The sequence below is a fragment of the Bombina bombina genome, chromosome 3 (genome assembly GCF_027579735.1).
Source record: "Bombina bombina isolate aBomBom1 chromosome 3, aBomBom1.pri, whole genome shotgun sequence".
Taxonomy (NCBI): Eukaryota; Metazoa; Chordata; class Amphibia; order Anura; family Bombinatoridae; genus Bombina; species Bombina bombina.
This window is the reverse complement of record NC_069501.1, coordinates 445276507-445302958: the sequence shown is the minus strand read 5'-3', so window position 1 is coordinate 445302958 and position 26452 is coordinate 445276507. Positions and strand designations below refer to the sequence as shown.

At 39.7% G+C, this 26452-nt stretch overlaps 1 protein-coding gene across 4 annotated transcripts in view; it reads left to right on the top strand.

Moving 5' to 3' along the window:
* PHTF1 (putative homeodomain transcription factor 1) overlaps nucleotides 1-26452 on the top strand; it is a 383975-nt gene that overhangs the window by 334888 nt on the left and 22635 nt on the right. For all 4 annotated transcript variants that reach the window (XM_053706659.1, XM_053706661.1, XM_053706660.1 and 1 more), the window contains exons 16-18: nucleotides 1133-1288; nucleotides 5131-5228; nucleotides 5540-5667. In XM_053706659.1, coding sequence (XP_053562634.1) covers nucleotides 1133-1288; nucleotides 5131-5228; nucleotides 5540-5597 — 312 coding nt within the window. In that variant the 3' untranslated portion in view covers nucleotides 5598-5667. The remainder of the gene's footprint in view (nucleotides 1-1132; nucleotides 1289-5130; nucleotides 5229-5539; nucleotides 5668-26452) is intronic.

Here is a 26452-nt window from a genome sequence, read left to right as displayed (position 1 = left end):
TTATTTTATTCCCTTTTGCTGTAAAGTTGTTTTACTACATACCACTGGTGAGAGTCTACAAGTCATTGCATGTGGTAATTCCCCTCCTAACCACTAGGAGAATTCCACAGGTGATGACTTATGGACTCTCACCATCATGAGCTAAATTAACTCATAGGTAAGCATAATTTTTTTTATACTGCCCCACAAATACACATACTCTATCCATAATTTAAAAAAACTTTCTTTAAGGAACATGAAACTCAACATTTTTCTTTCATGATTTAGATAGAGAATTTACTTCTATTATTTAATTTCATTCATTCATCAGATATCCCTTGTTAAAGAAATAGCAATGCACATGGGTGAGCCAATCACATGAGACATCAATGTACAACCACCAATCAGCAGCTACAGAGCCTATTTAAATATGCTTTTCAACAAAGTATATGAAGAGATTTAAAGGGACAGTCTACACCAGAATTTTTATTGTTTTAAAAGATAGATAATCCCCTTTATTACCCATTCCCCAGTTTTGCATAACCAACACAGTTATATTAATATACTTTTAACCTCTGTGATTATCTTGTATCTAAGCCTCTGCAAACTGCCCCTTTATTTCAGTTCTTTTGACAGACTTGCAGTTTAGCCAATCAGTGCCTGCTCCCAGATAACTTCACGTGCACAAGCACAGTGTTATCTATATGAAATATGTTAAATAACACCCTCTAGTGGTGAAAAACTGTTAAAATGCATTCTTAAAAGAGGTGGCCTTCAAGGTCTAAGAAATTAGCATATGAAACTCCTAGGTTAAGCTTTCAACTAAGAATACCAAGAGAACAAAGCAAAATTGGTGATAAAAGTAAATTGGAAAATTGTTTAAAATGACATGCTCTATTTGAATCATGAAAGTTTATTTTGGCCTAGACTGTCCCCTTTAAGCAAATTAGATAATAGAAGTAAATTGGAAAGTTGTTTAAAATTGCATGCTCTTTCTAAATCATGAAAGAAAAATGTGGGTTTCATGTCCCTTTAAATGCTTTCTTTATAAAGACACACATGGTCTAAGGCAATCATGTCATATGTTTAATCTTATTGCAGTAATTCAGAGTATTTTACATATTTTTTTTTACTACTTTCTCTCTTCACCCAGGTCCTTCATGGATACTCTACATTCCTAAACTTTGTTTACAACTGGGAGTTCTTAATTTGGGAGACAGCTCTCCTAATCTTCCTCTTACGTCTTACATCTTTGGGCTCTGAAACCAACAAGAAATATAGCAATGTCTCAATATTACTAACTGAAGAGGTGAGGATAAGATGGAACTTGTGTGTGTGTGTTCCTAGGAGCTTAATATAGCAAAACATCTGGAGTGTAGAATTGTTATTTACTAGTCTTTCTGGTGGCATCTCTTATTATATTGTATAATATTTACAGTATCTCACAAAAATGAGTACACCCCTCACATTTTTGTAAATATATTATTATATCTTTTTATGTGACAACACTGAAGAAATAACACTTTGCTACAATGTAAAGTAGTGAGTGTACAGCCTATATAACAGTGTAATTTTGCTGTCCCCTCAAAATAACTCAACACACAGCCACTAATGTCTAAACCATTAGCAACAAAAGTGAGTACACCCCTAATTGGAAATGTCCGAATTGGGCCCAAAGTATCAATATTTTGTGTGGCCACCATTATTTTACAGCACTGCCTTAAACCTCTTGGGCATGGAGTACACAAGAGCATCACAGGTTGCCACTGGAGTCTTCTTCCACTCCTCCATGACGACATCACTGAGCTGGTGGATGTTAGATACCTTGCGCTCCCCCCACCTTCCGTTTGAGGATGCCCCACATGCTCAATAGGGTTTAGGTCTGGAGACATGCTTTGGCCAGTCCATCACCTTTACCCTCAGCTTCTTTATCAAGGCAGTGGTCATCTTGGAGGTGTGTTTGGGGTCGTTATCATGTTGGAATACTGCCCTGCGGCCCAGTCCTCAGAAGGAAGGAGAACATGCTCTGCTTTAGTATGTCACAGTACATGTTGGCATTCATTGGTTCCCTCAATGAACTGTAGCTCCCCAGTGCCGACAGCACTCATGCAAGCCCAGACCATGACATTCCCACCACCATGCTTGACTGTAGGCAAGACACACTTGCCTTTGTACTTCTCACCCTGGTTGCCGACACACACGCTTGACACCATCTGAACCAAAAAAGTTATCTTGGTCTCATCGGACCACAGGACATGGTTCCAGTAATCCATGTCCTTAGTCAGCTTGTCTTCAGCAAACTGTGGGCTTTCTTGTGCATCATCTTTAGAAGAGGCTTCCTTCTGGGACGAGAGCCATGCGGACCAACTTGATGCAGTGTGCGGCGTATGGTCTGAGCAGTGACAGGCTGACCCCCACCCCTTCAACCTCTGCAGCAATGCTGGCAGCACTCATACGTCTATTTCCCAAACACAACCTCTGGATATGACGCTGAGCATGTGCGCTCAACTTCTTTGGTCGACCATTGGCGAGGCCTGTTCTGAGTGGAACCTGTCCTGTTTAAACCGCTGTATGGTCTTGCCCATCGTGCTGCAGCTCAGTTTCAGGGTCTTGGCAATCTTCTTATAGCCTAGGCCATCTTTATGTAGAGCAACAATTCTTTTTTTCTCTTGTTAAGTGTATCCAGTCCACGGATCATCCATTACTTGTGGGATATTCTCCTTCCCAACAGGAAGTTGCAAGAGGATCACCCACAGCAGAGCTGCTATATAGCTCCTCCCCTCACTGCCATACCCAGTCATTCTCTTGCAACTCTCAACTAAGATGGAGGTCCTAAGAGGACTGTGGTGTTTTATACTTAGTTTATTTCTTCAATCAAAAGTTTGTTATTTTTAAATGGTACCGGAGTGTACTGTTTATCTCAGGCAGTATTTAGAAGAAGAATCGTGCCTGCGTTTTCTATGATCTTAGCAGAAGTAACTAAGATCCTTTGCTGTTCTCACATATTCTGAGGAGTGAGGTAACTTCAGAGGGGGAATAGCGGTGCAGGTTTTCCTGTAATAAGGTATGTGCAGTTAAAATATTTTTCTAGGGATGGAATTTGCTAGAAAATGCTGCTGATACCGAAGTAATGTAAGTAAAGCCTTAAATGCAGTGATAGCGACTGTATCAGGCTTATTAATAGAGATACATACTCTTATAAAAGTGTAATTTAAAACGTTTGCTGGCATGTTTAATCGTTTTTTTTACATATGTTTGGTGATAAAACTTATTGGGGCCTAGTTTTTTCCACATGGCTGGCTTGAATTTTGCCTAGAAACAGTTCCCTGAGGCTTCCCCACTGTTGTAATATGAGTGGGAGGGGCCTATTTTGGCGTTTTTTTTTGCACAGCAAAAATTACAGACACAGACATCCAGCTTCTTCCTGCATGATCCAGGACTTCTCTGAAGGGCTCAAAAGGCTTCAAAAATCATATTGAGGGAGGTAAAAAGCCACAGTAGAGCTGTGGCAGTTGTTTGTGACTGTTTAAAAAAACGTTTTTGTCATTTGTTATTCCGTTTTTGGTATTAAGGGGTTAATCATCCATTTGCAAGTGGGTGCAAATGCTCTGCTAACTTATTACATACACTGTAAAAAATTTTGTTAGTGTAACTGCATTTTTTCACTGTTATTTAAAAATTTGGGAAAATTTGTCTTTCTAAAATGTGCAGTAACGTTTTTTTATATTGCTTGTAAACTTGTTTTAAAGTGTTTTCCAAGCTTGCTAGTCTCATTGCTAGTCTGTTTAAACATGTCTGACACAGAGGAACCTACTTGTTCATTATGTTTGAAAGCCATGGTGGAGCCCCATAGGAGAATGTGTACTAAATGTATTGATTTCACCTTAAACAGTAAAGATCAGTCTTTATCTATAAAAGAAATTATCACCAGAGGGTTCTGTCGAGGGGGAAGTTATGCCGACTAACTCTCCCCACGTGTCAGACCGTTTGCCTCCCATTCAGGGGACGCACGCTAATATGGCGCCAATTACATCAGGGACGTGTACTTTAGCTTTGGTATTTGGTATCCCACAAGTAATGGATGATCCGTGGACTGGATACACTTAACAAGAGAAAACATAATTTATGCTTACCTGATAAATTTATTTCTCTTGTAGTGTATCCAGTCCACGGCCCCGCCCTGTCCTTTTAAGGCAGGTTTAAATTTTAATTAAACTACAGTCACCACTGCAACCCTATGGTTTCTCCTTTCTCGTCTTGTTTCGGTCAAATGACTGGATATGGCAGTGAGGGGAGGAGCTATATAGCAGCTCTGCTGTGGGTGATCCTCTTGCAACTTCCTGTTGGGAAGGGGAATATCCCACAAGTAATGGATGATCCGTGGACTGGATACACTACAAGAGAAATAAATTTATCAGGTAAGCATAAATTATGTTTTTTCAGATCCTCAGAGAGTTGTTTACCATGAGGTGCCATGTTGAACTTCCAGAGACCAGTATGAGAGAGTGTGAGAGCGAAAACACCAAATTTAACACAGCTGCTCCCCATTCACACCTGAGACCTTGTAACACTAACGAGTCACATGACACCAGGGAGGAAAAAATTGATAATTGTGGCCCTATTTAGACATTTTTCACTTAGGGGTGTACTCACTTTTGTTGCTAACAGTTTAGACATTAATGGCTGTGTGTTGAGCTATTTTGAGGGCACAGCAAATTTACACTGTTATACAGGCTGTGCACTCACTACTTTACATTGTAGCAAAGTGTCATTTCTTCAGTGTTGTCACATAAAAATATATCATAACATATTTACAAAAATGTGAGGGATGTTCTCACGTTTGTGACATACTGTATATTATCTGCCCAATTACATGGTAACTTAATGCCCCCAGCAGGCTGACTTCCCACATTTATTTATTTTTAACTTAACATCTTTATTGATTTCACAAGTAGTTACAATGAAAATGAGGAAAAAAAGGAAATCATAATAAAAAATTTTGCAGTGTGAGAAAAGTGTAAAAGATACTAGGTTATATTTTTCTTTCACTTTTCTATTGTTTGTCATTCTCTTAAAAAATATATTTCTTTTTATATGAGCATATTTGTTACATGAGGCTTCAATTTAATTTGTTTTAATTTTGTCTTCTAGATAAATTTATACCTTAAAAATGAAAAGAGAAGCCAAAACAAGAAGGAACAGCTAACTATAGTGAATAATGTGTTTAAAATTGTCCTCAAAACTCATCAGGTGTGTATTAAAGGCAGGGTTCCATACATGGAAAAGCTCACATTTGAGATATATATATATATGTTTATATATTTATTTATTTTTATTTTTTGAATTAACCAAACTTCAATTCTAATGGCAGCTGTTTCTGGATAGATAGATAGAAAGATAGATAGATAGATAGATAGATAGATAGATAGATAGGTTACTTAGCGACTTTTCCATTTTTGGACCATTATACACATATTTGTTATTATATAAGCATATCTGGGTTTTTTTGGTCGGTTATAACCATATTCTAACCTTTTTTTTTCTTTTCTTTTTTTTTTAAAGGAGATGGACACACCTTTTCGGCTGTATGGGCTTGCTATGAATCCTTTAATTTATAACATAACTCGAGTAGTCATCTTGTCTGCATTGTCCGGAGTTGTGAGTGACCTTTTTGGATTCAATATCAGGGTAAGTTTAGATCAGGGGTTGATAAATGTATTTAAAAGAAAGATGTCACCAACAAGACTGGTGACACTAGCTATACGCTCATTAAAATAATAACCAAATCAACTGTGGCCACATAAACAAATAGAAGGAAAAAAAGGAGGCATCTCATGGTTTAGTATTTAATATCCTCAGAGGATCCGCTCTGCTTTTTTAGCGCTCATGATAGTGCTTTATTACATGTGAGTTGCCATTTTGGATTTTAAAGTTTAAGGTGTACAATCTGGATGTTAAATACTACACCATGAGGTGCCTCCCTTGTTCTTTTCTGTTTTCTAGATGATGTGTGTATCAAGCCTTTGTAGGAGTCGATGCCTTTGGTGGAGAACTTTGAAGAACTCACTTTTCACATTACATACTGTGGACACTTTTGCCCAATTATTGTGGACTTGTTTTGGTCTATAGGTGCACATATTTTAAATCAATAGGCAACTGTTGTGGCTCCTCCTGTTATTTTCTTATCACATTAACAAAACAATAACATTCAATTATTACATTTACATTTAATAAATTTTACATACAAATATTGAAAAATCTTTCTATAAAAACATTTAGAAAGTAGAACAAATGTCAAAGATCTTTTAACGTCAATACAAATAATTTACCTAAAATGTTCTTCAGATCACCAGAGTAAATGCTATGAGAGCAGTTATCCTTTAGCTGCAGCCAATCAGCATTATCATTGCTGAGTTCACACTTTGCTTTACTCTGATTTCAACTGTGGATGGAAATAGTGACAGCTGCATGTGCATGTCAGAGACATGGGTACCTTTGTCAAAATCCTTTTACATCATAGATAGTCATGGTGATATTTTCAAAGTCAGTCATTTTACAGATATGTCTGCATCACTATCAAGTGATCCAGTATTTGGATAAAATTGTCCCCTTAATAAATAATTAGCAGATATACATTTTGTAAAAATATTTTTGCTATAAAGACTAAGTTGACTATAATTGTATGGCCTGTGTTCTGTTGAAAATGGCTGAACGTTGTGAAAATAGCGAACATGTCACTTCCTGTGACGTGGGTTCAGCCGTTTCACAGAGTTGACCAGTATTTGTGCACATGCTTTCTAGCATCATTACATACCTGGCCGCATACGTCACTGCGTACAGTTTCGAGACCCGTGGAATGGTCATGGGACCATCTTGTATACCCCGCGCATGCGCGGCATTTGAAACTCCGTCAGTACCACAGCCCAGCTTTGCAGAGTATGATCAAAGCCACTGACACAGGTCAATCTTGTATGACCATAACCGCACCCCGCTTTTCCATACATTTTTAAACGCATTTCCCATTACAGTTACAACCTGACCATTAAAGAAATTAATTGTTTAAAAACTGTTTGCTTGGTCATTTAAAATGCGGAATGGTTGGTTGTACCAGAGTTTCAAATGCCGCACATACCGGTACAGATGGTCCATGAATTTCACTGGTCTCGAAACTGTAGCAGTGACGTATGCGGCCAGTATGTAATGATGCTAGAACGCATGCGCAATATGGTCAAACTTTGTGAAACGGGCTGATCCCATGTCACAGGAAGTGTGACGTGTTTTCGCTATTTTCACAAGTTCGCCATTTTCCCAGAACACCCTTGCAATGTTCTCTTGAAGATACTTCCATGAAAATATTTTACACAAAAACTTACACAGTAACAATACTAACAATACAGCAAAAAAAAATTAGTTTCTTTCTCTGTATTAAGTACAAATGGCTAGATTATGTGTTTTTGCGGTATGAGTGAAAAAACAGCGTTAAGGGCTCATAACGTTGCTTTTCACTACCGCTGCTATTACGAGTCTTGCAGTTTAGTGGCACCGCACACTTTTTTTGCCCTTAACGCAAATGAATTTATGTAATTTGCGTAAAGTCTTTTCTTCCAACATTGTGTTGTCCGTCCACGGCTTCATCCTTACTTGTGGGATATTATCTTCCCCTACAGGAAAAGGCAAAAGAGAGCACCCAGCAAGAGCTGTCCATATAGCCCCCCCTCTGGCTCCGCCCCGCATCATTCTCTTTGCCGCTCTGAACAAGTTAGCATCTCCACGGGGATGGTAAAGAGTATGTGGTGTTAGTTTGTTTATTTTAAATTAGTGCCGGTTTGTACTATTTACTCTACAACAGAAAATGAAGAAGATTTCTGTTAAAGAGGGAATATGATTTTAGCAGTAGTAACTAAAAGCTATTGCTGTTCCCACGCAGGGCTGTTTGAAACCAGAGAACTTCAGTTGGGGGGAACAGTTTTGCAGGCTTATCTGCTGCAGGTATGATCATCATATTTCTAACAAGACATGTAAATGCTAGAAGACTGTCAGTTTTCCCTTAGGGGGTTAAGTAAGCCATTTCTTAACTCATGAACAGATTAATTAATGGGCTCTATACTGGTTGACACTATTGTGGGCTAAATCGATTGATTTATTTCATAATTAGATGGCTTTTAGAGTGTTTTGTGTACTTAAAAGCACTTTTGGGAACGTTTTTATTCGCCTGGCATTTAGTTAGACTACTATTTCAGTCAGAAAGGCCCCTTCACTCTGGTATGCATAGGAAGGAGGCCCCGTTTTCGCGCGCCACAATGCGCAGTTTACTTCCATGGCAGTGCAAGCAGCTTCATGTGAGGGGTCCAAATGCTACAAAAACAGACTCAGGAAGGTTTATTTCAGTGCTGAATAACTCTCAGGGTAGGTAAAGAGCCGCAGAAAAGGCTGTGGCAGTGATTGTAGTGTACTAAAATTGTTGAATATGAACAAAATTGCTCCGTTTGCATCATTTTAAGGGTTAATGTCTTGAAACTTGGTGTGCAATACTTTCAAGGCATTAGGACTCTGGGGTAAAAATTTTGTCAAAATCGGACATTGCCTTCATTGTTTTTCAAAATATCAGAAATAAAGTGTGCCTGTTTATTATTTAAAGGGACAGTAACGCTTTTCTTTAAAAACGCTTTTATTGCATTATTAGCCTGCCAAATTCTGTCTAACATGTCTATACCTTCAGATGGCTTATGTTCTGTGTGTATGAAAGCCAAGGTGGTTCCCCCTATTAATGTATGCGCAAATTGTGTCATAGCGTCCAAACAAAGTATGGACAGTACTGTCACATTGAATAAGATTGCCCAAGATGATTCTTCTAATGAAGGTAGTGGGGATAGTTCTTCATCCTCTCCTTCTGTGTCAACACCAGTTTTGCCCGCGCAGGCGATACCTAGTACATCTAGCGCGCCAATGCTGGTTACTATGCAGCAATTAACAGCAGTAATGGATAATTCTATAGCAAATCGTTATCCAAACTGCCATCCCTACCCTAGAAAGCGGGATAGCTCAGTTTTAAATATACAGAAGATGGAGCAGGTTGGCCTGAGGGACAATTTATCCGTTATACCCTCACATCAATCTGAATTGGCAGTGAGCGGAGGGTCTGTCTGAGGGGGGAAATTTCTGATTCAGGAAAAGTTTCTCAGCAGGCAGACACTGATGTCGTAACATTTAAATTTAAGTTAGAACATCTCCGCGCCCAGCTTAAGGAGGTCCTCTAACTACTCTTGATGACTGGTGATTCTTTGGTAATTCAGAGAAAATTGTGTCAAGATGGACAAATTCTTAGAGGGTTCCCAGTGCACCGCTGATGCTTTTCCGATCCCCAAGCGGGTGGCGGACATAGTGATTAAGGAGGTGGAAAAGCCAGGTATACCTTTGTTCCACCTCCTATATTCAAGAAAATGTTCTCCATTGTTGACCCCAGAAGGGACGCATGGCAAACGGTTCCTAAGGTTGAGGGGTGCAGTGTCAACGTAGTTAAGCGCACAACTAATGAGGACAGTTGCGCTTTTAAAGATCCTATGGATAAAAATTGGAAGTGATTGCTAAAAAAGATATTTGTTCAACAAGGTTTCCTTCTTCAACCAATCACGTGCATTTCTTCCTGTCACCACGGCAGCGTATTTTTGGTTCGAGGAACTAGAAAATTCGCTCCAAAAAGAGGACTCCATATGATGAAGTCATGGACAGAATTCACGCACTAAAGGTTGGCTAATTCCTTTATTTTGGATGCCGCTTTCCCAATTGGCTAAGTTAGCGGCGAAAAATTCAGGGTATTGCAATAGTGGCGCGCAGAGCGCTTTGGCTAAAATCCTGGTCGGACGGATTGTCTTCCAAGAATAAATTGCTTAATATTCCTTTCAAGGGGTAAGACCTTTTCGGGCCGGAATTGAAAGAGAATATTTCAGGACATTACTGGTGGAAAGGGACATGAACTCCCACAGGATAGGCCTTTCAAGGCTAAGAACAAATCTAATTTTCGTTCCTTTCGCAATTTCAGGAACGGACCAAATCCTAACTCTGCGGCCTCCAGACAAGAAGGCAACTCTTCCCAGCCTAAACCAGCATGGAAACCATTGCAAGGCTGGAACAAGGGTAAACAGGCCAAGAAGCCTGCTGCTGCTACCAAGACAGCATGAAGGGGTAGCCCCCGATCCGGGACCGGATCTAGTAGGGGGCAGACTTTCTCTCTTCGCTCAGGCTTGGGCAAGAGACGTTCCGGATCCCTGGGCACTAGAAATAGTCTCTCAGGAGTATCTTCTAGAGTTCAAGGAACTTCCTCCAAGGGGAAGGTTCCACATGTCTCGCTTATCTTCAGACCAGATAAAGAGACAGGCATTCTTACATTGCGTAGGAGACCTATTAAAAATGGGAGTGATAAACCCAGTTCTAACAGTAGAACAAGGTCTGGGTTTTTACTCAAACCTGTTTGTAGTTCCTAAAAAAGAGGGAACTTTCAGGCCAATTCTGGATCTAAAAATTTCTAAACAAATTCCTCAGTGTTCCATCATTCAAAATGGAAACCATCCTGGACAATTTTACCAACAATCCAGAAGGTACAATATATGACTACCGTGGACTTAAAGGGATGCGTACCTGCATATTCCTATCCACAAAGATCATCATCAGTTCCTGAGGTTCGACTTTATGGACAAACAGTACCAGTTTCAAGGCTCTTACCCGTTCGGTTATAGCCACTGCTGCCAGAATCTTCACAAAGGTGCTAGGGTCCCTTCTAGCGGTTTTAAGACCGAGGGGCATTGCTGTAGCACCTTATCTAGACGACATATCTAATCCAAGCGTCGTCTCTTTCCAAAGCAAAGGCTCATACAGACATTGTTCTAGCCCTTTCTCAGATCATCACGGGTGGAAGGTGAACGAAGAAAAGAGTTCCCTGTCCCCGTCAACAAGAGTTCCCTTTTTGGGGAACAATAATAGATTCTTTAGAAATGATGATCTTTCCTGACAGAGGTCAGAAAGTTAAAGCTTCTAAAAACGATCACCTGTCTCAGGGAAATGAGTTTCCGCAGACCAGAGTGGGTCATTGTCACGACCGACGCCAGTCTCTTAGGTTGGGGTGCGGTCTGGGACTCTTTGAAAGCTCAAGGTCTATGGTCTCGAGAAGAGTCTCTTCTTCCGATAAACATTTTAGAACTGAGAGCGATATTCAATGCACTCCTGGCGTGGCCTCACCTAGCAAAGGCCAAATTCATAAGGTTCCAGTCGGACAACATGACGACTGTAGCGTACATCAATCATCAGGGGGGAACAAAGAGTTCCTTAGGGATGAGAGAGGTATCCAAGATCATCAAATGGGCGGAGGATCACTCCTGCCACCTATCTGCAATTCACATCCCAGGAGTGGACAACTGGGAGGCGGATTATTTGAGTCGTCAGACTTTTCATCCGGGGGAGTGGGAACTTTTTGCCCAGTTAACTCAACTATGGGTTTTTGCCCAGTTAACTCAACTATTGGGCATTCAAGATATGGATCTGATGGCGTCTCGCCAGAACGCCAAGGTTCCTCGATACGGGTCCAGATCCAGGTATCCCAAGGCGACACTGGTGGATGCATTAATGGCGCCTTGGTCGTTCAACCTAGCTTATGTGTTTCCACCGTTCCCTCTCCTTCCCAGGCTTGTAGCCAGGATCAAACAGGAGCAGGCCTCGGTGATTCTAATAGCCCCTGCGTGGCCACGCAGGACTTGGTATGCAGACCTGGTGAATATGTCATCGGTTCCACCATGGAAGCTACCTTTGAGGCAGGATCTTCTAGTACAAGGTCCATTCGAACATCCAAATCTAGTCTCTCTCCAACTGACTGCTTGGAAATTGAACGCTTGATTCTATCTAAGCGTGGGTTTTCAGATTTACCATAAGATATGGCAAAAATATATCCGTTGGTGTGAATCCAAGGGATTCCCTTGGAGTAAAATTAAAATTCCTAGGATACTTTCCTTTCTCCAAGAAGGTCTGGATAAAGGTTTGTCAGCTAGTTCCTTAAAAGGACAGATATCTGCTCTGTCTGTTTTTTTACACAAACGTCTGGCAGCAGTGCCAGATGTACAGGCGTTTGTACAGGCGTTAGTTAGAATCAAGCCTGTCTACAGACCCATGACTACTCCTCCTTGGAGTCTAAATTTAGTTCTTTCAGTTCTTCAGGGGGTTCCGTTTGAACCCATGCATTCCATAGATATTAAGTTACTATCTTGGAAAGTTCTGTTTTTGGTTGCTATTTCTTCTGCTAGAAGAGTTTCTGAATTATCTGCTTTGCAGTGTACTTCTCCCTATCTGGTATTCCATACAGATAAGGTAGTTTTACGTACCAAGCCTGGTTTTCTTCCAAAGGTCGTTTCCAACAGGAATATTAACCAGGAAATTGTTGTTCCTTCTCTGTGTCCGAATCCAGTTTCAAAAAAGGAACGTTTGTTACACAATCTAGATGTGGTCCGTGCTTTAAAGTTCTATTTCGAAACAACAAAGGATTTCAGGCAGACATCATCCTTGTTTGTTGTGTATTCTGGTAAGAGTAGAGGGCAGAAAGCTACTGCTACCTCTCTTTCTTTTTGGCTGAAAAGCATCATCCGATTGGCTTATGAGACTGCCGGACGGCAGCCTCCTGAACGAATTACAGCTCATTCTACTAGAGCTGTGGCTTCCACATGGGCCTTAAAGAACGAGGCTTCTGTTGATCAGATCTGTAAGGCAGTGACTTGGTCTTCGCTGCATACTTTTGCCAAATTTTACAAATTCGATACTTATGCTTCTTCGGAGGCTATTTTTGGGAGAAAGGTTTTGCAAGCCGTGGTGCCTTCCGTTTAGGTAACCTGGTTTGCTCCCTCCCTTCATCCGTGTCCTAAAGCTTTGGTATTGGTTCCCACAAGTAAGGATGAAGCCGTGGACCGGACACACCAATGTTGGAGAAAACAGAATTTATGTTTACCTGATAAATTTCTTTCTCCAACGGTGTGTCCGGTCCACAGCCCGCCCTGGTTTTTAATCAGGTTTGAAAAATGTCTTTCTTTATACACTACAGTCACCACGGCACCCTATAGTTTCTCCTTTTTCTCCTAACCGTCGGTCGAATGACTGGGGGGCGGAGCCAGAGGGGGGGCTATATGGACAGCTCTTGCTGGGTGCTCTCTTTGCCATTTCCTGTAGGGGAAGAGAATATCCCACAAGTAAGGATGAAGCCGTGGACCGGACACACCGTTGGAGAAAGAAATTTATCAGGTAAACATAAATTCTGTTTTTTCAATGGGACTTCCATAGCGCCGATAGTACAGCCTATCCCGCAAGATTCGTAACGCAATCTAAAGTCAGTAGTTATGAGTTTTACGCTACAAAGCTGTAGCATAAAACTCATAACTAAAGTGTTAAAAAGTACACTAACACCCATAAACTACCTATTAACCCCTAAACCGAGGCCCTCCCGCATCGCAAACACGAAAATAAAATTATTAACCCCTAATCTGCTGCTCCCGACATCGCCGCCACTATAATAAACATATTAACCCCTAAACCGCCGCACTCCCGCCTCGCAAACACTACTTAAATATTATTAATCTATAATCTGCTGTCCCTAACATCGCCGCAACCTAACTTAAAGTTATTAACCCTAATCTGCCACACCCAACGTAGTCTAACCCTAACACCCCCTAACTTAAATATAATTAAAATAAATCTAAATAAAAATTACTATGATTACCTAAATTATTCCTATTTAAATCTAAATACTTACCTATAAAATAAACCCTAAGCTAGCTACAATATAACTAATAGTTACATTGTAGCTAGCTTAGGGTTTATTTTTATTTTACAGGTGTTAGAGGACTTTTCTAGGACCATGACCCTCTTGTTCTCCTCTGCTTCAGGACTCTGGTATCTGCACTGCAAAGTGTAAAGACAAGCGCTTGGAGGGCTGTTTCACAAAACACACAAGGATATGTTTGCAGAACAACTACCAACTTTATTATGTCAGGGTGGCCAGTTATATACATTCCAGAATACATTGAAATCTGTAGTTGTTAGCTCATTTCTAAGATAAGGAAAAACATCTGGCATCCTGTAAGTTGTACATCACATTTGTCAGATATCCTTGCAGACATTAAGTAAATTTATGACTGACAGGACAAAGGAGTAATGTAGGATCTCAAGAGTTACAGCATATAGGTTTAACAAGTGACGTATTCATAATTACATCATTTCACATGGTATTTCTATAAGAACAAAGAAACTCATAGAAAATATAATTGGAATAAAAGGAGTGTTAGGGAGTCATTTCTACAGGAATACCTAACTACAGATAAACAGTAACTGGGCCTCCTGGCCCAGCACAAATCACAGCCGTTTGACATCTTGTAGAGATAACAATGCACATCTTCAGGGTCATTCTCAGGGCTATTATATCTATGCAAGTCTCCCTAACATCAGCATATTTCTTACTACATAATAAACCACTATAATAAAAGTCTAATCATTACAAAATGGATGCTAATCATCACAAGATGGCTGCGGGGAACAAGATGGCTGCCGTCAGGTTCATATTACCCCTAACAACAGGCAAGTTTGTATTTATTTTAACTAGGTAGAATAGTTATGAAATAGTTATTAACTATTTACTAACTACCTAGATAAAATAAATACAAATTTACCTGTAAAATAAAACCTAACCTGTCTTACACTAACACCTAAAATTACACTACAATTAAATTAATTAAGTACAATTACCTAAATCACAAACAAAAAAACCCACTAAATTACACAAAATAAAAAAAGAAATTATCAGATATTTAAACTAATTACACCTAATGTAATAGCCCTATCAAAATAAAAAAAGCCTCCCCCAAAATAAAAAAAAAACCCTAGCCTAAACTAAACTACCAATAGCCCTTAAAAGGGCCTTTTGCGGGGCATTGCCCCAAAGAAATCAGCTCTTTTACCTGTAAAAAAAATACAAACAACCCCCCAATAGTAAAACCCACCACCCACACAACCAACCCCCCAAATAAAATCCTAACTAAAAAAAAACTAAGCTTCCCATTGCCCTGAAAAACCCAAAAGCCATAATCTAAAAATAAAACCCACCCAAATTGGGTGCAGCCAATAGAATGCGAGCTCAATCCTATTGGCTGATTGGATCAGCCAATATGATTGAAGCTCAATCCTATTGGGTGATTGCATCAACCAATAGTATTTTTTCACCTTTAATTCCGATTGGCTGATAGAATTCTATCAGCCAATCGGAATTCAAGGGACGCCATCTTGGATGACGTCATTTAAAGGAAACTTCATTCGTCGTTAGCTGTGGAAAGAAGAGGATGCTCCACGCCAGATGTTTTGAAGATGGACCCGCTCCGCGCCGGATGAAGATGAAGATAGAAGATGCCATCTGGATGAAGACTTCTGCCCGTCTGGAGGACCACTTCTGCCGGCTTAGATGAAGACTTCTCCCGGCTTAGTTGAGGACTTCTTGCCGCTTGGATGAAGACTTCTCCCGGCTTCGTTTAGGATGGATGTCCGGTCTTCAAAACTGTAAGTGGATCTTCGGCGTTAGTGTTAGGTTTTTTTAAGGGTTTATTGGGTGGGTTTTATTTTTAGATTAGGCTTTGGGCAATTGAAAAAGAGCAATGCCCATACAAATGCCCTTTTCAGGGCAATGGGGAGCTTAGATTTTTTTAGTTAGGTTTTTATTTGGGGGGTTGGTTCTGTGGGTGGTGGGTTTTACTGTTGTGGGGTTGTTTGTATTTTTTTTTTACAGGTAAAAGAGCTTATTTCTTTGGGGCAATGCCCCGCAAAAGGCCCTTTTAAGGGCTGTTGGTAGTTTAGGCTAGGTTTTTTTTTTTTTTGAGGGGCTTTTATTATTTTGAAAGGGGTATTAGATTAGGTGTAATTTAGTGTTGGTTTGTTTTTGTAATTTAGGTAATTGAATTTAATTTAGGTAATTTATTTAATTGTAGTGTAATGTTAGGTGTTAGTGTTACTCAGGATAGGTTTTATTTTACAGGTAAATTTGTATTTATTTTAACTAGGTAGTTAGTAAATAGTTAATAACTATTTAGTAACTAGTCTACCTAGTTAAAATAAATACAAACTTGCCTGTAAAATAAAAATAAACCCTAAGCTAGCTACAATGTAACTATTAGTTATACTGCAGCTAGTTTAGGGTTTATTTTATAGGTAAGTATTTAGTTTTAAATAGGAATAATTTAGGTAATGATAGTAAGTTTTATTTAGATTTATTTGAATTATATTTAAGTTATGGGGTGTTAGGGTTAGACTTAGGTTTAGGGGTTAATAAATTTAGTATAGTGGTGGCGACGTTGGGGGCGGCAAATTAGGGGTTAATAAATGTAGGTAGGTGGTGGGGATGTTAGGGGCGGCAGATTAGGGGTTAATAATATTTAACTAGTGTTTGTGAGGCAGGAGTGCGGCAGTGTAGGGGTTAATATGTTTATTATAGTGGCGGCTATGTCCGGAGCGGCAGATTAGGGGTTAATAAGTATAGTGTAGGTGTTGGCTATGTCGGGGGCGGCAGATTAGAGGTTAATAAGCGTAAGATTAGGGGTGTTTAGACTCGGGGTTCATGTTAGGGTGTTAGGTGTAAACATACATTTTCTTTCCTCATAGGAATCAATGGGGCTGCGTTACGGAGCTTTACGCTGCTTTATTGCAGGTGTTATACTTTTTCTCAGCCGGCTCTCCCCATTGATGTTTATGGGGAAATCGTGCACAAACACGTAAAAGCAGCTCACCACAGCTTTCAGCAGCGCTGGTATTGGAGTGCGGTATGGAGCACAATTTTGCTCAACGCTCACTTTTTGCCTGTTAACGCCGAGTTTATGAAAACCTGTAATACCAGCGCTGTAGGGAAGTGAGCAGTGACAATAACGTGCAAGTTAATACCACACCCCTCATAACGCAAAACTCGTAATCTAACCCTAACTTTTGAACTGAACTTTAGCATTTCCTGGGAACAAATACTGGATACTTTTAGTTATTAAGATATCCCTGCCTTGCAAACTACATTGTATGTGACCTTGTTCCTAATTATTCTGTAATCTGACTAACAAAGTGTCACTTTTTAAAAATTTCAGGAATATATTAAAAAAAAATCACGTTCTAATCCATTAGAGCATGTCATTTTAAGACTGTCGGCCCTAGACTAATGTATATTTAACCCCGCAAAGGGGTTAAACACACAGTATAACTACTGCTCAGTACTCGCAGAGCATTGCTTGTCCCAAGATAAAAACACTGCTGATCCAATCAGCATCTGAGTCATGAGACTAGCACTGCTGATTGAATCAGCTGTATTTTCCATTTGGAACCATAGTGCTCTGTCCTGAGCAGTATTTCTACTTTGTGTTTAACTCCTTTGTCTAGGGTCTTAAAATTAAATGTTTTAATGGATTCGAGCATGTATTTTTTTTTATTTTTTTTTACAATGCCCCTTTAATTTTGTTTTTATTATTATTGTTTTGCTCTTTTGTAAAACTCATTGTGGAACAAAAGATGCATGATGCAATAATTTCTTAGGCAGATCTGTATTACTTGGTTTAATATTATTATAACGCATTCTGTGTTGTTTACCTTGGGCATGGAAATTAAAGCTATTGTCATGTGAAATCATTGTTTCTTTACAAAAGACGTTTCAGGGGTGTTGACGCAAAACTGTGTAGCCTCGGTTAAGGAGTTGAGGAACTTAACACTTTACATACTACAGGATCCTAGATTATGACCCTGCAATATTCTATACAATGTTTCCTTAAAGGGACAGTGTACAGCAATTTTCATGTATAGACACTACTATAAAGAAGAATATGCACAGATACTGATGTAAAAATCCGGTACAAAACCTTTTAATAACTTACTTAGAAGCTCCTAGTGTAGCAATTGTTAATTAGGTTAGGCTGGGACACCCAGTGAAAGGGGCTGAGAAAGCATAAAAATCAGACACTCCTCCCTCCCCTCCATCTCTGCATATGAAAAGACAGATTGCACAAACAGTAGCAGCAGGAATCTCTAGACTTGGGTCTAAATCTGACACTTTGGGGCTTGGTTAGGAGTGTGAAAATCAGCACAATGTTATTAAAAAAATAAGCAGAACTATACATTGTTACAAAAACACTCCCCGATGGGCTTTATAAAAGGATCATCTACAAAACATTTATGCAAAGAAAAATCTAGTGTATAATGTCCCTTTAATCAGTACATGAGCTTGCCACAACAAAGGAGATACGTTAAAGGGACATTAAATCGCTGTGCACAACTACAAAAGAATAGTAACTACTCATTTTGTTATTGCATTTCATACAGCTTTTTTTAAATGAAAGGTACCAGATACTGAAGCTCCGCCTCTTCATACTAGGCTCCACTATCTTGGAGCTCTCAAGTATCCTCACATCCTGTGACAGAAGTAGATTAATTTGCATACCCACAAGGTTGTCGACTTTTGTGCATCAGGTTAGGGTGCATCATACAAATCAGAGGCTTTACTTTTTGTGATTAAAACAGGAAAACAGATTTGAAAAGAGCTGCAGGAACAGTATAAAATGCAATAACACAGTGATTAATTACTATTCTTTTGTAGTTGTTCACAGCAGTTTAATGTCCCTTTAAAGGGATGGTTAACATTAGGTAAAACTTTCTATGAAGGTAGTCTTCAGTGTCTGTTTGAGTGAATGAAATTCTTGTATTTTAAGTCAAATTTACTTTTAAAAGGCTGCTGCATTTTTTTAATGGAAATGATCATGGTCCGAAGGGATCCCGCTATGTGTCTCTTCCATATTACGCTCACAGAGATAGACTTAGCTGACAAACATTTACTGGAGCTTCCATTGACTAATCAAGCAGCCTATAATGTTACCAGTCTATATATGTGTGTGTAGTCTTGAGCTCAAAATATGATGTGTTTTATACATTTAACCCCTTAACGACACGAGTCGTACAGGGTACGTCGCACACAACCTGGTCTTTAAAGACCAGCGACGTACCCTGTACGACTTTGGGGATTAAAGCGTCTGGAAGCGATCCTGATCGCTTCCAGCCTCTTTACGGTTATTGCAGTGATGCCTCGATATCTAGGCATCCTGCAATAACCTTTTTCCCCCATCCGATGCAGAGAGAGCCACTCTGTGGCCCTCTCTGCACCGGCATCGATGGCCGCAATCGTTGGTGGGTGGGAGCTGACCGTGGGAGGCGGGTGGGCGGCCATCGATGAAAAACTGAAGAGAGAGGGGGGCGGGATCGGGGGCGGGATAGTCGGGAGCGCGCGCGTGCACAGGGGGGTGGCGGGGGGGCGCGTGCACGGGGCGGGAGCGGGTGGGAACCGCTACACTACAGCAAATACATGCTATATGAGTGGCAGTAAGGGGGGATAAAATCCCCAACAAAAGTAAATCTATGGGATCTGGGAGCGGGTGGGTAATTGGTCTGTTGGGGGGGGGGGGGAAGCTACACTACAGAAAAAATATAAAAAAATAAAAAAAATAAAAAAAAACACATTTGTAATTGAAAACAGGGTACTGGCAGGACAGCTGCCAATAACCAAGATGGCTCCCAGTAAGGTAGAGGTGAAGGGTTAGAGAGGCTGTTTGGGGGCTAAGGGGGGGTCCTACACAGCTGCATATGTAAATATGCAATACCAATTTTTTTTTTAAATTTTAAATATACCTTTCTAATTTTAGTACTGGCAGACTTTCTGCCAGTACTTATGATGCGGGGGACAATTGTGGGGTGGGGGAGGGAAGGGAGCTGTTTGGGAGGGATCAGGGGGTCTGATGTGTCAGTGGGAGGCTGATCTCTACACTAAAGCTAAAATTAACCCTGCAAGCTCCCTACAAGCTCCCTAATTAACCCCTTAACTGCTAGCCATAATACAAATGTGATGCGAGCAGCATTTAGCGGCCCTTATAATTACCAAAAAGCAACCACCCAAAGCCATATATGTCTGCTATTTCTGAACCAAAGGGATCCCAGAGAAGCATTTACAATCATTTATGCCATACTTTGAAAAGTTGTTTGTAAATAATTTCAGTGAGAAACCTAAAATTGTGAAACATTTTACGTTTTTTTTTATTTGATCGCATTTAGCGGTGAAATGGTAGCATGAAATATTACCAAGATGGGCCTAGATCAATACTTGGGGTTGTCTACTACACTACACTAAAGCTAAAATTAACCCTAGACGCTCCCATACATGCTCCCTAATTAACCCCTTACTGCTGGGCATAATACACGTGTGATGCGCGAGTGGCATTTAGCGGCCTTCTAATTACCAAAAAGCAAACGCCAAAGTCATTGTGATGTCTGCTTATTTTGAACAAAGGGGATCCCAGAGAAGCATTTACAACCATTTATGCCATTAATTGCACAAGTTGTTTGGTAATAATTTCAGTGAGAAACCTTAAAGTTTAGTGAAAATATTTTGGGAAAAAAGTGAACAATTTTTTTTATTTGATTGCATTTGGTGGTGAAATGGTGGCATGATAATATACCAAATGGGCCTAGATCAATACTTTGGGATGTCTTCCCTAAAAAAAAATATATACATGTCAAGGGTTAATCAGGGATTCCTGAAAGATATTAGTGTTCAATGTAATAGCGCTAATTTTGAAAAAAAGTGGTTTGGGAAATAGCAAGTGCTACTTGTATTTATGGCCCTATAAGTTGCAAAAAAAGCAAAGAAAATGTAAACAATGGGGTATTTCTAAAACTCAGGACAAAATTTAAGAAAACTATTTAGCATGGGGTGTTTTTTGGTGATTGTAGATGCTGTACAGATTGTGGGGGTCAAAGTTAGAAACAGTGTGTGCTTTTTTTCCATTTTTACCTAATATTTTATCATTTTTTTAAAGTAATGATAAGATATGATGGAAAAATGGTAATCTTTAGGAAGTCCATTTAAGGCGAGAAAAACGGTATATTATATGTATGGGTACAGTAAATGAGTACGAGGAAAATTACAGCTAACCACCAAACACCGCAGAAATTTAAAATAGCCCTGGTCCTTCAGGGAAAGAAATTGAAAAATGGCCTTGGTCCTTAAGGGGTTAAAGACTCATAGATTCAAGGTAAGGTATGGTTAGTTTACTTAGCCTTTGGAGTTCAATACACTGTCGTCCACACAGCCGTTAACAGATGGTGCATCCGGGGATCCGACACTCGGCGTGGGGTTGCCCCCTTTAGACAGTTCACTGTTCAATATATCAAAAAGGAAGGAAAAAACCCCAAAAGCTGGATATCGATGAAAATATTTAAAGCATTTTTAGGCTAGGATACAAACACTAATGCACAGCACTTGCTGTAAAATAGTGATAGAATCATTTATTGATATAAATTAAAAGTCCACACATAAATTGTGCATTAGACAAACTCACAATATGCTGACAGACACAGGCAAAGATGACGTCATCTGACGCATTTCACGCCGATAGTCGCTTTCTCAATATAGCTAGGGAGGGTTCCTAGTAGGCCTTAAATAGCCTAGGTTGATGCTGATACACCCCAAGCTTATTGACGTATAGTATCAGCTGTGCAAATGCCGCCCATATAGTCAAATTATGGATTATTAGCTGAATAAATAATATAGCGCTGTTAAATTGTAGCACTGGACGGGAATAGGTAACTAAATCGCAGGTTGCACAGCTGAAACAAACAAATCTACACGAGACACATGTTCAAACTGATTGTTGTTCATATAATCACTTCCACATGCAGTGTGGGAAAAACAACTAAAGAACAGGGTTGGCAATATTGTGAATTGTCAAATGATCGTTTTCAGTGACCCTGTGTTTTTCCAAGCTGATTGCAAAAGTTCTGGAATTCGATGCAAGATTATTTCACTTTGTATATACCCTTATGGAACTCAACATGTTCCATAAACAACATAATAGTAGGGCTTAACCAAAAGAACATCAGAAACATGAATGCAACTAAATCAGGAAAAACAAGTAAACATACAAAATAAAAAAATGTAACAGCTAAAACCTAAAATTATTGTAAACAGCAGTCATGGGGGTAACCTCTTGAGAGGTATATAACAGAATGAAGTCACCAATCATAATAGTATGTGTTATTAATTCAACAAAACCATACTACGTTGTGTATCACAAGTGATTCAAATAACACTTAGAAAGACCATAGTTTTCCTTTTCTTTTTATATGTATTACATTTCAAAGATATGTTTTGTATGTAAGGTAAGGTTCACTTATACCACTTTAGTCATATGACAAATTTATGTTTCTATATTGATATGCATATTTTTCACCACCTTGTCCCATCTAATGTCCAATTGTAAAAGTAAATCTTAAAGTCAAATAAATTTAATGATCCACTATGTGTTGTGTATACACTGTTTGAGTCTATATATACAGAAATATAGGTTTTTAGACCAGACCACCATGTGATATCACATGAAACTAGTCATAGGTCATGAGGTATTGTCTATATTCCCTGATACAGATCTAGATCCCACCGTAAAGTTTATACCCTTTGGTTCCTTAGGCCTAGATTTGGAAGTTTGGCGGTAAAAGGGCTGTAACGACTCCAGCGGGCTTTTTTCTGCGCGCACCACTAAAATTTAACTCTGGTATCGAGAGTTCAAAACAAATGCTGCGTTAGGCTCCAAAAAGGAGCGTAGAGCATTTTTACCGCAAATGCAAACTCTCGATACCTGCGGTGCTTACTGGACGCGGCCAGCCTCAAAAACGTGCTCCGTGCACGATTCCCCCATAGGAAACAATGGGGCTGTTTGAGCTGAAAAAAAACCTAACACCTGCAAAAAGCAGCGTCTCAGCTCCTAACGCAGCCCCAATGTTTCCTATGGGGTAAACACTTCCTACGTCTGCACCTAACACTCAAACATGTACCCCGAGTCTAAACACCCCTAGCCTTACACTTATTAACCCCCTAATCCTGCCGCCCCCGCTATCGCTGACACCTGCATATTTTTTTAACCCCTAATCTGCCGCCTCCGTAAACCGCCGCAACCAACGTTATCCCTATGTACCCCTAATCTGCTGCCCTAACATCGCAGACCCCTATATTTTATTTATTAACCCTAATCTGCCACCCCTCAACGTCGCCGACACCTGCCTACAATTATTAACCCCATAACTCTGCCGAGCGGACCCTGAGCGCTACTATAATAAAAGTTTATAACCCACTCTAATCGCCTCACTAACCACTATCATAAATAGTATTAACCCCTAATCTGCCCTCCCTAACAGCGCCGACACCTACCTTCAATATTAACCCCTAATCTTCCAGGCGGGGGGGGAGCTCACCGCTATTCCTAATAAACTGTATTAACCCTAATGCTAAGTCTAACCCTAACACTAACACCCCCATAACTTAAATATAATTTACATCTAACGAAATTAATTAACTCTTATTAAATAAAATGATTCCTATTTAAAGCTAAATACTTACCTGTAAAATAAATCCTAATATAGCTACAATATAAATTATAATTACATTGTAGCTATTTTTAGGATTAATATTTATTTTACAGCAACTTTGTAATTATTTTAACTAGGTACAATAGCTATTAAATAGTTAAGAACTATTTAATAGCTACCTAGTTAAAAATAATAACAAATTTAACCTGTAAATAAATCCTAACCTAAGATATAATTAAACCTAACACTACCCCTATCAATAAAATAATTAAATAAACTACCTACAATTACCTACAATTAACCTAACACTACACTATCAATAAATTAATTAAACCACAATTGCTACAAATAAATACAATTAAATAAACTAGCTAAAGTACAAAAAATAAAAAAGAACTAAGTACAAAAAATAAAAAAATATTTACAAAACATAAGAAAAATATTACAACAATTTTAAACTAATTACACCTACTCTAAGCACCCCTAATAAAATAACAAAGCCCCCCAAAATAAAAAAATTCCCTACCCTATTCTAAATTAAAAAAGTTACAAGCTCTTTTACCTTACCAGCCCTGAACAGGGCCCTTTGCGGGGCATGCCCCAAGAATTTCAGCTCTTTTGCCTGTAAAAGAATAAATACAATACCCCCCCCCAACATTACAACCCACCACCCACATACCACCTAATCTAACCCAAACCCCCCTTAAATAAACCTAACACTAAGCCCCTGAAGATCTTCCTACCTTGTCTTCACCATACCAAGGTTCACCGATCCGTCCTGGCTCCAACATCTTCATCCAACCCAAGCGGGGGTTGGCGATCATCATCCGGTGCTGAAGAGGTCCAGAAGAGGCTCCAAAGTCTTCCTCCTATCCCGGCAAGAAGAGGACATCCGGAACGGCAAACATCTTCTCCAAGCGGCATCTTCGATCTTCTTCATCCGGTGCGGAGCGGGTCCATCTTGAAGCAGGCGACGCGGATCCATCCTCTTCTTACCGTTGTCTCCCGACGAATGGCGGTTCCTTTAAGGGACGTCATCCAAGATGGCGTCCCTCGAATTCCGATTGGCTGATAGGATTCTATCAGCCAATCGGAATTAAGGTAGGAATTTTCTGATTGGCTGATGGAATCAGCCAATCAGAATCAAGTTCAATCCGATTGGGCTGATCCAATCAGCCAATCAGATTGAGCTCGCATTCTATTGGCTGTTCCCGATCAGCCAATAGAATGCGAGCTCAATCTGATTGGCTGATTGGATCAGCCAATCGGATTGAACTTGATTCTGATTGGCTGATTCCATCAGCCAATCAGAAAATTCCTATACCTTAATTCTGATTGGCTGATAGAAATCCTATCAGCCAATCGGAATTCGAGGGACGCCATCTTGGATGACGTCCCATTAAAGGAACCGTCATTCGTCGGGGAGACAACGGAAGAAGAGGATGGATCCGCGTCGCCTGCTTCAAAGATGGACCCGCTCCGCACCGGATGGAAGAAGATCGAAGATGCCGCTTGGAGAAGATGTTTGCCGGTCCGGATGTCCTCTTCTTGCCGGATAGGAAGGAAGACTTTGGAGCCTCTTCTGGACCTCTTCAGCACCGGATGATGGATCGCCAACCCCGCTTGGGTTGGATGAAGATGTTGGAGCCAGGACGGATCGGTGAACCTGGTATGGTGAAGACAAGGTAGGAAGATCTTCAGGGGCCTTAGTGTTAGGTTTATTTAAGGGGGGTTTGGGTTAGATAGGGGTATGTGGGTGGTGGGTTGTAATGTTGGGGGGGGGTATTGTATTTATTCTTTTACAGGCAAAAGAGCTGAAATTCTTGGGCATGCCCGCAAAGGGCCCTGTTCAGGGCTGGTAAGGTAAAAGAGCTTGTAACTTTTTTAATTTAGAATAGGGTAGGGAATTTTTTTATTTTGGGGGGCTTTGTTATTTTATTAGGGGGCTTAGAGTAGGTGTAATTAGTTTAAAATTGTTGTAAATATTTTTCTTATGTTTGTAAATATTTTTTTATTTTTGTAACTTAGTTCTTTTTATTTTTTGTACTTTAGCTAGTTTATTTAATTGTTTTTATTTGTAGCAATTGTGTTTAATTAATTTATTGATAGTGTAGTGTTAGGTTATTGTAGGGTAATTGTAGGTAGTTTATTTAATTATTTTATTGATAGGGTAGTGTTTAGGTTTAATTATATCTTAGGTTAGGATTTATTTTACAGGTAAATTTGTTATTATTTTAACTAGGTAGCTATTAAATAGTTCTTAACTATTTAATAGCTATTGTACCTGGTTAAAATTAATTACAAAGTTGCCTGTAAAATAAATATTAATCCTAAAATAGCTATAATATAATTATAATTATATTGTAGCTATATTAGGATTTAATTGTACAGGTAAGTATTTAGCTTTAAATAGGAATATTTTATTAATAAGAGTTAATTAATTTCGTTAGATGTAAATTATATTTAAGTTAGGGGGGTGTTAGTGTTAGGGTTAGACTTAGCTTTAGGGGTTAATCAATTTATTAGAATAGCGGTGAGGCTACGGTCGTCAGATTAGGGGTTAATAATTGAAGGTAGGTGTCGGCGATGTTAGGGAGGGCAGATTAGGGGTTAATACTATTTATGATAGGGTTAGTGAGGCGGGTTAGGGGTTAATAACTTTATTATAGTAGCGCTCAGGTCGCTCGGCAGATTAGGGGTTAATAAGTGTAGGCAGGTGTCGGCGACGTTGAGGGGGGCAGATTAGGGGTTAATAAATATAATATAGGGGTCGGCGGTGTTAGGGGCAGCAGATTAGGGGTACATAGGGATAACGTAGGTGGCGGCGCTTTGCGGTCGGAAGATTAGGGGTTAATTATTTTAAGTAGCTAGCGGCGACGTTGTGGGGGGCAGGTTAGGGGTTAATAAATGTAATACAGGGGTCGGCGGGGTTAGGGGCAGCAGATTAGGGGTACCATAAGTATAACGTAGGTGGCGGTCGGCAGATTAGGGGTTAAAAATTTAATCGAGTGGCGGCGATGTGGGGGGAGCT